We start from the raw sequence: 12,313 nt of genomic DNA on the forward strand, positions 1-12,313 counted from the left end.
CTTCGAGTCAAGAGTATAGTTATAAAACCGACTTGAAGGTTGATTCAGCTAAGGAGTTAGGTTTTTTATTATATAAGTTAACTTGAATTAATAAATAAAAATTTATTTATTAGAAATTTATTTTAATTTGTTTTTATTTTATGATATTTAATGATTGTATACAGATTGTTGGAATTTTTTTGTTATTTATTTATTTTTTAATTTTGTATATACCAAAAATAAAAATTATTTTAAAATAATAAAAAAATAAACAAAATATTAGCCATCATAAATTAAAAATAGCTAAGATAATAATTAGGATAAATAAATAATTTTTAATATAAAATATTGATGCTCCATAAAATCAAAAGAAGACGAACACTTTTGTTTCCATGTAAAGAGTGCCACGTTGTTGGAGGAAATTTCCTACTTTCCTGTTCGAAGGAAATCTTTGTCTCCTCGTAGACCAATATGGCCAGAGTCAGCAAGAGCAGGAGAGACATGGTAGCTCTAAAGTCTGCATTAACTTGATAAAACTAAATGCAGCAAATCAAGGCCTTATGACACTACTCGGATAAATATGTTTGTTTGTTTCTTGACTTGGAAATTCTAATTAAAATCAATTCATTATTTATTCATGGCCTTCCATTTTTTGCTTAATTTGATTGTCTTTAGCTTGTTTTCAACCTTGTTCTTACAAAATCTTCGGAACCCCATTTCTGATATGCTACTATTATGAACTTGTTCTTTCGTGTTTAATGACTACCAATTAATTAAAGATTGGATCATATATAAAATCCTCTCAGAAAGAGTAAAAAAGGATGAAGATATATATGTATATACAAGTGAACTGGTTTTCTCTACGCTATCAACTATATTATCAACTATATTATGTTTGTTTTGCATGAAAAGCAAATGATTAATTTTTTTAATTATATTTATTTTTTATTTGTTATTTTTTTATAAATATATTTTATGAACAATAATTTTTTTATATAGGTTATGATTCTTGAACCAGGTTTGATGGATTTTTTTTTGTAAAAATAAATATTTGGATTAATGGCCGTAAAAAAAAATGCATAGTTTATGATAGCTGATTCCAATACGTTATAGTTATAGTATGTTGTTTTCAATAATTTTTTTAAAATTATTATTTTTCTGAATTTTTTTTTCATGATATATATAAATTTACGGTTGGAAATAAGATTCTAAGGTTTTTTTCATGGGAAGCGAAGTCATGCCTGTGGCAATAATAATAATAATGATGATGTTTTCCGTCCGAGGTAGGCTCGAAAAGCTAGCCATCCTGGTCGTACAAGTCAGGCACGAACGGCCTCACACTCACCTTCTTGGAGGACTCATTTGGTTGCTCTGGATTTTGACCGATCAGGACTGGTAGAATTTACAGTTTTCTCTCAAGAGTCCGTCCAGTTATATGGTTGTTGGTTTGTCTTCCAATGAGAAGCAAGCTCAAGGAATGGCTAGTTTTAAATTCTCAAGAGTACTCTACCCTGGAAAGGTCTGATTACTTGTACCATCTTTTTCACACTAACGTCCAAAATCTATGGTTGTTGCATTGATTTGTCACAGCGTTAACAAGATAATTTATTTTCGAATTATAATAAAATATTTAGATTTTGTTAGTATTTTTTTAATTAAAAAAATTAAATTATATAGAAATTGAGTTAATACATCTTGATTTATTTAATAGGTTCAAAAACAATCTACATAACTACTAAAAATATAATTTGACTAACAATAATTTTAAGCATGCATGTTTTTCAATATTATGATGATAAAATATTAAATTGATTTAGATTAACCCGAGTTAATATATTAAATTTATCACTCGAATTATAAGACTATATAATATCATACAAAGCAAATTGAAAAAGAATTATGAAGTTCAACTTAATGCTGAATTAAGTTAGAAGATCGAGATAATCCTATAGAAATTAAATCGAAACAAATTACAAAATTCAATTCTCAGTCAATCTAATATTGAAGGGTAAGATTTAAAAAAAAATTAAAAAATAACCAGAGTCAATATACAAAAACCCGTGACCTGGATTATGAGACAAAGATAATATCATAAAAAAATAAAAAAGATAATTCAATTTAACCCAAGTTAACCTGTCAAATTCACAACTTTTATCATGAGACTGAGATAACCCTATAAAAATCAAATCAAACAAATCATGAAGTTTAATTTATAACCAACTCAATGTTGAATGATGATATTTAAAAAAAATAATTAAAAAATAACCTGAATCAATACAAGTTAAACCGGTAAGCAATATTCTTAAGTCATAAGGTTAGGATAACCTAATAAAATCAAAATAAAACAAAACAAAACATGGAGTATAATTCTAATCAACCAAATATTAAAGGATGAATTTGGGGGAGTCAATTAAGAAAAAAAATCAACTCAACTGAGTTAACCCACCAAACTTACGACCTGAATCATGAGACTAAAATAACCCATTAAAAAATAAAATTTAATGTTGAAGGTCCCATGAATCGACTCATGAGACCAAGATAACCTTATAGAAAGAAAATAAAATAAAAACGACATAATTTAACTTGTTAAACTTGCAATCTTGATCATAAGATTGAGATAACCCCCATAGAAGTCAAATCAAAATAAATAATGAAGCTCAATTCTCAATCAACTCAATATTGAATAATAAAATTAAAAAAAACATCAACTAAAAAAAGATACACAAAAAGTAACCTGAGTCGACTGAGATTAACCTGCTAAGTACAATCCCTAGGTAATGAGATCGGAAAACCCAGTAAAAAGCAAATTAAAATAAATCATGAAACTTAATTCTTAATTAATTAAATATCAAATGATAAAATTAAAGGCGAGTGAACAATTAAGAAAAGAAAAAAAACTTAAGTAAACCAAGTTAATCAACCAAACTAGCGACCCATATCATAAGAGTGGAACAACCCAATAAAAAATAAATTTAATCACAAAAGATGAAATTAAAAAAAAATATTAATTAAAAAAAATCAAAGAAAAAAATAAAAAAAATTATTTCAATGAATAGTATTTTATAATAAGGGGTATAATAAAAGGCATTACTTTTTCTTTTTGTTAATTTATTAGACAAAGTACTCCGATGGTTGTTGGTAGAAAAAATCATTTATTTTTGTGTTTGAAATTATATTTGGTTGTATTTTAAAAATATATCTGATATAAAAAAATATTAAATTAATAATTTTTAATAATTTTAATATACTGATACAAAATAAACACATGAACCACCAAAATTTGAAATCAAGACCGACATTATATGAAATAAAAGGAGGTTTTTTCTTTATTCATTTTAACTGGCTAGAGTATAAGGTGGTAGTAGCATCAGATTATATATATATATCAAAACGCCTAGAGTGCCCACAAGAAATTAATTATAAATCTTAACTGCGTTTAGATTGAAAACGAAGATTAATTTGATTGTTTTTTTTTAATATTTTTCCATAATTTCGATATTTTCATATAAAAACATTTAAGAATATTTGAAATAGACATCAGTGGACTAATAATCACACCCTTACACTGCTAATTGCTATTAAACCAGCACAAATTCACTCGTAACAAAAGAGTTAATTAATTAACTAGTCACAATGACATTACACATAATTCATCAAAAAAAATAAAAATACATCAAACACAGAAAAGGGCCCCCCCTACATATTAATTATTTCAAGTACCATTACAATGGCCTTTTGGTGTTCAACAATCCAGAAATAGCAAACAATAGCAATAAACTAGCTAGAAACAGACTCTGATCATACTGCTGGAGGATGTTGTAGCTTGTTAATAGGATAAAAATATGGAAGTAGCAAGAATCCCTAGAATCAAGTACAAAAACCATCCAGGAATAATTTGTAGCCGTAGTGCTGAAGAAGGAGGAGGGGCACTAGGAACGTGCTGGCACTTGTTAATTCCATACCATTCACCTTCAGGAACGGTGGTTGAATTGAAGAAAAACACGGCAGGAGTTGAAAATGAACCATAAATCTCCACACTTTGTGGAATCCAACCAACTGTTCCATTTCTGTAGAAATAGACATAACATATCTCAAGTGAACATGATCCAGTTACCTGAAATGTGTTTGTCGAACATTGTTCGAATGTGATCGTAAATGGATTGACCAGCTTCGAATCATAAACCTGATGATTAACGCATAAAAAAAAGAAGAGGATCAGATTATTAATTTGGAGTTAATTTTGTTGAATTTATTCTTGATCTCTCTAGACCAAGCATTTAGGTGCGTAATTAAGATTTGGCGACAAGTTCATTTCTCCTTGGAATCAAGAAATTAATTCTTTTTTGGAGCCTTGCAAAGCCATGAACCGTCACTGTCATTCGTGGAGAAGTGGTCAGCTTGATTGTGGCATTTACAAGATAACATGGCGAACCATATTGGGTATATCATTAAATTCTGATGTATTACTTTCTTTTCTAAAAAATCGAAAATAAAGCAAATTAAGAACAGAAAATATATCTGCTTGCAGAATGATATATCATAAAATTCTGATGTATTAATTTCTTTTCTAAAAAATCGAAAATAAAGCGAAGTAAGAACAGAAAATATATCTGCTTGCAGAAACCTGACTGCCCATTCATATAGAGGCGTATTAAATTATTATGGATGTACAACTGATTTTGTCCTTGATGTTATGACATATTAAAGCTCTATTTAATTATTGGTAGAAGAATCTATTATTATTGAAATTTTTTTATTTTTTTAAGGAAATAAAAATATATTTTCCTGACAAGACAAATTGATACTTTCTCAGTATGTTCATTTTACATTTAATGTTTAGGATAATAAACTGGGGGTGGGGCGGGCGCATCCCACCTTTAAGAGAGGGGAACATGAAAAACAATTTTCTTGCATGGAGAAATTGCCCCAGACATGTAAATATGATCAGAAAAAGTTTTTGTCTGAGTAACAAACGTAGCATAAAAAATCAGTTCTATAAATAAAAGTTACCTGATTGCCAAAAGCATCACCGAAAATAATACTGATCTGATCAGTTGTGTATTTGGGTGATAAGCAGCTTGTCGAGATAACAACCGTGTAAGAACAGCTCCCTACAGTCTTTAGAAAAAAAAATAAAGAAAAATTTCTTAATAAGATACATGGAAATTTAAATATAACTAAAATACTATAAATAACTGTAGTGGGATAATTAATTAGTGAGGAATTGCCTGCTGGATTAAACCGGGACTGAAAGACTGGTGAACATGAGGCTGGAACTTGTTGATCGGTTGATCAGCTTTTGACAGAACAGCAAAAATGAAGGCAAAGGAAAGCAGAAAAGTGCAATGGGCTCTCCTCATTTTTTCTTCAAACAAAGAAGACAGAAAGATAGATAGATGGGGGGTTACAGTACAGAAAGCCTTAGCCTGGTATTTATAAAGAGACTGTAGGTTTTGGTGGAATGGTAGTTGCGCATAAGTGACAAATTACCTTTGGAAAAAAAAAAAAAAACTTTCTTAGCTTGTACGATCATAGAAAGAAATGCAAGATTTTCTTGCACATGAGTTGAACATGGACTATCTGGTTCCCACAGGCAAGGAGTCTTAAGAACCATTTTAATGGAAAAGCTTAAATTGTATTTATATTATTTTTTAATATATTTTTTTAAGTGAAAAGTTTTTTGGATTTGAAACTTGTACAAATCTATATATAATTTTCTAACACACTTTCTCAAATAAAAAGTCATTTGGACTTGAAACTTGCACAAGTTCACATTACCTTATGTTTAATTTTTAATCAAATAAATAGAGATAGTGAGATTCGAACTCATGACCGCTTGGTTATCAAGGCTCTGATACTATGTCAAATAACCATCTCAATATAAAAACTTAAGCTGTTAGGTGAGGTCCCAAGATATATAAAAACTTAAGTTGTTAGGTGAGGTCCCAAGATATGATTTATATTATTCTAAGTTATTGAATTGAAATGGTTTTTTGACATAGTATCGGAGTTTTGATGATCAAATAGTCTCAAGTTCGAGTCTCATCATCCCCATTTATTTAATAAAAATCCTCATTTATTTAATAAAAATTAAGTATAAGATAATGTGAATCTGTATAAATTTTAAACTCAAAGGACTTTCACTTGAGAAGATGTGTTAGAAAATAATATAAATTATATCCTGAAACATTACCTAATAGTTTAAGTTTTTAAATAAGATGGTTTTTTAGCTAGAAATAATAACCTAATAGTGAAGTAGGAACAAAAGGAAAGGAATTCAAGCTAGCAATTCACATTCTAATATTATTGTTTTCCTTTCAGTATTGATTAAATCATGTAAAAATTTTTACATGGTAAATCAATTAATTCTAAAATACTTTTACAGAAACTAATAACAAATATATATATATATATATATATAAACCTCTATCTCAACCAGCATATTTATCTCCCTATAACATGTACTTCTTTTTAAAAAGTTTCAAGTTTCATATTCGAGTCCTTCATCTACAATAAAAAGAAAAACATATTTGAAGAAATATACTTAAAAAAAAAATCTTTCTACTTACGATATAATAACACTTTAAAAAAATTTGGGACAAGAATTGGGCATGGTCTGAATTTAGTTTAGCTGGGTTTAGACGTGGTTAATCATCTTGTAAAGCCTGGTCAAGGCAGCCATGGATGATTTAAACAGAATTTTGGTCAATGAACGACGATACTTTCTTAAGGAAACCATGGCAGAACCGTAGGTTCCTGGCTTCTAGCTACAGTGATTTTGTTTCCCTTTTTTGTTGAATCTAAAAAATGGGAATCATTCCCTCTCTTAATTTTATTTTATTTTCTTTTAACAATATTGATCATTCTTCTTCAACATTTGAAGAGTTTTACTGTTTCACCCTAGCTACCATGATTTTAGAGTTTTTCACTTTGACTAGTTGGTAAAAGCACTTTAAAAGTGCAACATCTTTCACCAAGAAGTCACATAAAAATTATTAGCACTTTAAATGTTGTTATATATATGTGTGTGTAAACACTGAATCAATTTCAATATCTTATCAACTATAAACCATGGATCAAAAACATGTTTGATATATTGTATTAGTGGTTACTTTTTAAGATGTCTTTTATGTTTATTTAAAAGTATATTGAAATATTTTTTTAAAAAAATTATTTTTGACATCAAAATCATTTTAAAAAATTAAAAAAATTTACAATTTACAAAAAAAAAAAACATTTTTCAACAAAAAAAAAAAACTCTGTCTGAGTCTTTGGATTGCTTTTGTTCTCATTGAGCCTCTAAAGCATCAATCAAATACCATATCCTCCCATCTGTTTGTTGTTACTTGTGCAATGAAATGACGCCATTTTAAAAAAATAAATAAAATTACGCTGATTTTTTTAATGAAAGGATTTCGTTGAACAAGAACGGCTAAAACAATAAAACAATTCTATTTACAAAGGTAAAATGACACTTTTTGAAGCGTATTTAATGTTTTTCATTAAGAAATATGGTGTAAGGATAGTGACTTCCTTTTGAATTCAACCTGGTGGTGCACATCTGCAAATCGTCATCCCTGTGATTTGAACATATAGATTACAATTAACTTATCCAAACGTGGCAGTGATTCAAGCACACCCGCCATGGACATGGCTACATATGGTATGAGGATTTGACACAAAGGGAGCTCACCCCTCTCGAGGACGAAGACATTTCTGGTATAGCCGTCCAGGCAATCAACACTTGGCAGGTCTTTAGGCAATCGACAAGAGAGGCATCTTTTATCCAATCACACCATAGCAATTGACATCTCTTACTTAATTTTCCTTGTTCAGTTGCCTGTACAAAAAATCAAAATCAGGGAGATTTTTCCTGCAAGCTTTCCGCCATGGAGATTTTGAGGTTCGTTTAATTAAAATTCTTCGCCTACCGAAGTTTACCAGTCTAAAGAAAAGTTCATAAGGCATTATTACTCCCAACCAACTGAAAAGATATACAGCATCTAAATGTTAAAGATTAATTTCCCGCTTTCTGCTACATTCTAAATGGCATCATGTCAAGTTTGGACCACAGATTGAATAACTCCATGCCAAGAGCCCTGCTACCAGCTCCTGCAACTTCAGCTAATGAATTAATGCACATTATGATTCCCGCTAGCTGGCAGAATTGTCATGAATCTTTTAATTTCGAAATATATAATAAGAATCCCTTAAGAATAACACACGATTTAACAGAGTAACAAAAGAGAGCGCCCTGGTCAATCTTGGACCGCAGATTGAATAACTCCATGCCAAGAAGCCCTGCTACCAGTTCTGCAACTTCAGCTAGTGAATTAATGCACAGTATGATTCCTGTTTGTTGGTGGGATTGGTATTGTTAAGGGATGTGCTCCTTCAATTCTCACGATTTAATTTTCAGATCAAAAGGCAGAGTTTTCATGAATCTTTTAGTTTTAAAATATGTAATAAGAATCCCTTAATTATAATTTCTATTCAAGTAGTTTATGTACCTGCAGATGATTTAACCGAGTAACAAAATAGGGCGCGGGCGCCTAGGTCAATCTTAGAATTACAGAGTCGGTTCTAACATGTTGATGGATTTAATCTCTATGTGCAAAAGATAACCTGACAATGAGAAAAGGAATAAAAACCAGTAGTTTAATTAGAGAATGATCATTGATGTACTCATCTCGAAAGGTAAAACACTTGCTATTGAACAGGTATGCACTACATAGGAGTTCCATCAGTGAAGCCACAAAACTAAGCCATGTTTCCTTGGTGAAGGATCAAGGAAATTTATTAAAGCCAAAATAATAGTAGGAATACATATGATAAGAACATGAGTGGCATTGGTTTCAAAAAGAAGAACAATAGTAGGACTAACTGCTGAGGATTAATACTTGAAATCCCCGTACATATTGGCATGCTTTCTTGATCAAGCCCATCTCTTAGTAAGCTTAACTTTCATGCCATGCTTCATGTGAAGAATAACGGACTGGCTAGGGGGTACAGTATGTTCATCTACCACTTGAACCTGATAATTGTAGATTATAGCAGCTACAACTGCCTTCATTTGAGTGAAAGCCACATCCTTTCCAAGACAAGTCCTAGGTCCTGCATTGAAAGAAAAAAACTTGTAAGATGGCTCATGTTTCATGCCTCCTCTATCTGTAATCCACCTTTCAGGCTTAAATTCGAAGCAATCGTCTCCCCATACTGAACTCATCCTTCCCATTGCATATAAAGAAAACACGATTTTCGTCTTTGGATTGACTTGGTGACCGCTGGGAAGGATGTCTCGTCTTAGAGGGGACTTGAATTCAGAATGAACCGGTGGGTAGAGCCTTAAAGATTCACACAATGCCCCATGTAGATAAACCAGCTTTTTTATCTCTTCTATGTTAAATAGCCTCCGTTTTTCAGCTTCTTTTTCCGGTAGAGTTGTTTTCAGCTCTTCTCTAATCTTGGCGCCTGCTGCTGGATTCTTTGAGACAAGCCAGAAAAACCAAGACAGACATGAACTTACAGTGTCTCGTCCAGCAAGCATGAAATTTACAATGGTGTCTCTTAGAAACTCATCATCTGACTTAAATCCCATATTATAATTTTCACTCATGTATGAAGTTAACAAATCAATACCTTCTCCATCCTCTTGCATTAATCTGTTTCCTTTGCTCAATTCTTCTCTCTTCTTCGATATAATTTCGGCTATTATGCGATCAAGTGTTTCCCGAGCTTTCTTAAGTTTCTTCTCTTTTCCAATTCCTAGCCATCTTTGCAACTTCCAAGTGCTCTCTGGCAAAACATGTCGATAAAATATTGCTTCCATAGCATTATCGATAGCTTTCGAGAAAGCAACTTCTGGTAAATCAATAGAGAGGCATCCGGGGTCAAAGCTGGTCACAATCATGCTTGTAGCATCGAAGGCGAATCTTTGGAACACATCCTGCAAGTCCAGCACTAGGCTTTGTTTACACACGTGCTCAAGGACTGGAATTAGGCCCCTTTCCACCTTATCTTGGATAGTCTTAACCAAGCGTTGGTAGAACAACCGATGATTGACCAACGCTTGAGCAACTTTCCTCTGGTTTTTCCACAAATCCCTGTCGGCATTGAGTATCCCATGTCCCAGAATATCGAATCTTTTATTGAAGTCGGACCCTTTTTCAAAATTGGAAAAATTTGAGCTCATTATGTAGTGTATGTTGGCCGGATCAGCCGTGACCAAAATGTCCATGTCACCAAACCAAGGGCCTTTGAATTGGAAAGTACACTTGCTTTGCTCTAAAACATCTGTGACATGGTCATGAAACCGGTGGACGTGGACAAGGAGGCTAGGCAGCATGCCAACGAGGGGCCAGTTCATTGGAAGGACGTTATTTTTTCTTAAGCAAAAGATAAGGCTGCAGAGAACGCAAATGAAAGCAAAGAAGATTGCAAAGAGGACTACTGAAGCCATTTGTGTTGTGTTATGGATGGTAAGTTCGCAGTCTATTGGAATTTATAAGTTAGATCAATTGCACTTTGACTTATATGGATAATCCAGTGGTTAAAATTTAAGATTTTTTGTTAGATAAAATCCTGGTGAACGTAGAAATATGATGCACGTGAAAGTTAAAAATAGCAAAAAAATACATAGCACAAAAATTTAATGAGCGGAGAGAATTGCGAATGTGAACCTCATATTTGCGACTTTATTCTCTCTTAAAAATAATACTAATTAAGCATGTCTCATCATTAGGTTTACGGAATCTTAATAAAACAAAAATCCTACCTTAATTAGAGAATAAAATAAAAATACAAAATACAAAGGAAATTATTATAAAATCCAAAACAATGCAGGGAAAAAAAAGGAAAAATAACAAAATTGACCCAAATTGAGGCCCTATTACGAGAATTTTTATATCTAAAGATTTGATAATCTATTTAGTTTTGTAAAGGTATTATAAAGGAAAACAACTTCTCAAAACTCGTGTAAAAAAATAAACTCGATCTAATAATCAAATCAAAATTTATAGTTTTTTTAAGCTATCACTCTAGTATGGAGCGACCAGATCTCCCCTTTGACTTAGACTTGTTTCACTAATTCATAAATGTATTTGTTAGACCATCTATATAATTTGTATGATGCAAATTCTCATCTAGTTATAGTATATCTATATTTGACAGCTCAGAATCACCTGTTATCTCAAGCTTAGCGATATCATTCTCCCTAATTTAGAGAGAATTCATCCTCGAGTTCTATTCCTCCTCTAAATAAAATGTCAAGTGTTGGACATTGAAGACATAAAAAGTCAAGTGATCAGGATGTAAAGATGCATAGTAAAGCTTTTGAACAAAGTAAACCGTTTATAGCAAACAAAAAAAAATCAACAATACATGGCACAAACAAATAAATTACCAAGCCTAGTCCAAAGGTCCCCAGTGGAATCATCATCCTCTTGTACCCTCTCGAGAGTGTGACATTGCGACTACCTTTCTAGAGTAGGGAATGATGTCAGGGTCTTTTTTTCGTGAAAAACGAAGTCGCCACCTAGTATTATAGTCACTAAAAACCCTAACTAATCTTTAGAGACTCTAAGGAAAATGACTCATTGTGTAAAAAGAAGGTTTTAGCACCTCTAGTAAGCTACTTGATATTTGGTTTGCCTTATAAATGCTATGATGTTGGCGCTCTCTAATCCCATCAATTTTTCTAGGATAAGTTTGCTACGATGAACGAACTTGGATTCAAAGTCTAAAAGAACCCTTGGCCAATATAGATCATATCTTTAGCTATGTCTATAAAGTGCCAAGGAGAATCGATGCAGATTTCTTGAAATCTATGTTTAAACTAAATTTACGACATATGAATTAAAAGACAACTAAGATAGAAATATAAGGAGATTCAATGTGCTTAAAAGCTCTTTTTTTCTTAGTATTTCAAGTGTTTGCGACTTGTAAATCCCAAAGAAAAGCAATAAAAAAAATTAAGTTAGAAATCCAAGGCACTTCAAGGTGCTTTAAAACCCTATTTTTGCATTAGTATTTCATACTTTCATAATTCGTAGATCGTAAAATAAAAAATTAAAATTTTCCTAATTATAATTGAGGTTTCTTTCAAGGATATGTAATTAAATTGTTCTAAATAATATTTTGGACATAAATTATACCCTTATATTAAAAAGGAACAAGTTATATTACTCTCAACAGTATTTTAGACATTTACCTTTCATAGATTTCTTTGTTCTTATATTATTAAAGGATAATGACTTATTATTTCAAAAAAATATTTTGGATATTAACCACTTGGGATTTCTTTGTCCAAATATTAATGATGAATAATAAATGAATT

At 31.3% G+C, this 12,313-nt stretch overlaps 2 protein-coding genes across 2 annotated transcripts; both read right to left on the reverse strand.

The window, feature by feature from the left end:
* Positions 1-3,569: 3,569 nt before the first annotated feature.
* Positions 3,570-5,394, reverse strand: LOC105137576 (uncharacterized). Its single transcript, XM_011043366.1, has 3 exons — positions 5,208-5,394; positions 4,990-5,097; positions 3,570-4,162 (listed from the first exon to the last, which is right to left on the reverse strand). The coding sequence occupies exons 1-3, from the start codon at positions 5,337-5,339 to the stop codon at positions 3,806-3,808; spliced, it is 597 nt and encodes a 198-aa protein (XP_011041668.1). The 5' UTR covers positions 5,340-5,394; the 3' UTR covers positions 3,570-3,805.
* Positions 5,395-8,734: 3,340 nt separating this feature from the next.
* LOC105137577 (cytochrome P450 86B1-like) lies at positions 8,735-10,499 on the reverse strand. The gene has a single exon (XM_011043367.1). The coding sequence runs from the start codon at positions 10,436-10,438 to the stop codon at positions 8,915-8,917; it is 1,524 nt and encodes a 507-aa protein (XP_011041669.1). The 5' UTR covers positions 10,439-10,499; the 3' UTR covers positions 8,735-8,914.
* Between the last annotated feature and the right edge of the window lie 1,814 nt (positions 10,500-12,313).

The sequence above is a fragment of the Populus euphratica genome, unplaced genomic scaffold (assembly GCF_000495115.2).
Source record: "Populus euphratica unplaced genomic scaffold, PopEup_1.0 scaffold149.1, whole genome shotgun sequence".
In the NCBI taxonomy this organism is placed as follows: domain Eukaryota; kingdom Viridiplantae; phylum Streptophyta; class Magnoliopsida; order Malpighiales; family Salicaceae; genus Populus; species Populus euphratica.

Coding starts and splice junctions, on each gene's coding strand:
- LOC105137577 (XM_011043367.1), bottom strand. CDS start 10,438: ATGGCTTCAGTAGTCCTCTTTGCAATCTTCTTTGCTTTCATTTGCGTT.
- LOC105137576 (XM_011043366.1), bottom strand. CDS start 5,339: ATGAGGAGAGCCCATTGCACTTTTCTGCTTTCCTTTGCCTTCATTTTT. Junction 5,098..5,207: donor GTCCCGGTTTAATCCAGCAG/GCAATTCCTCAC, acceptor TTTTTTCTAAAG/ACTGTAGGGAGCTGTTCTTA. Junction 4,163..4,989: donor GTGATGCTTTTGGCAATCAG/GTAACTTTTATT, acceptor GTTAATCATCAG/GTTTATGATTCGAAGCTGGT.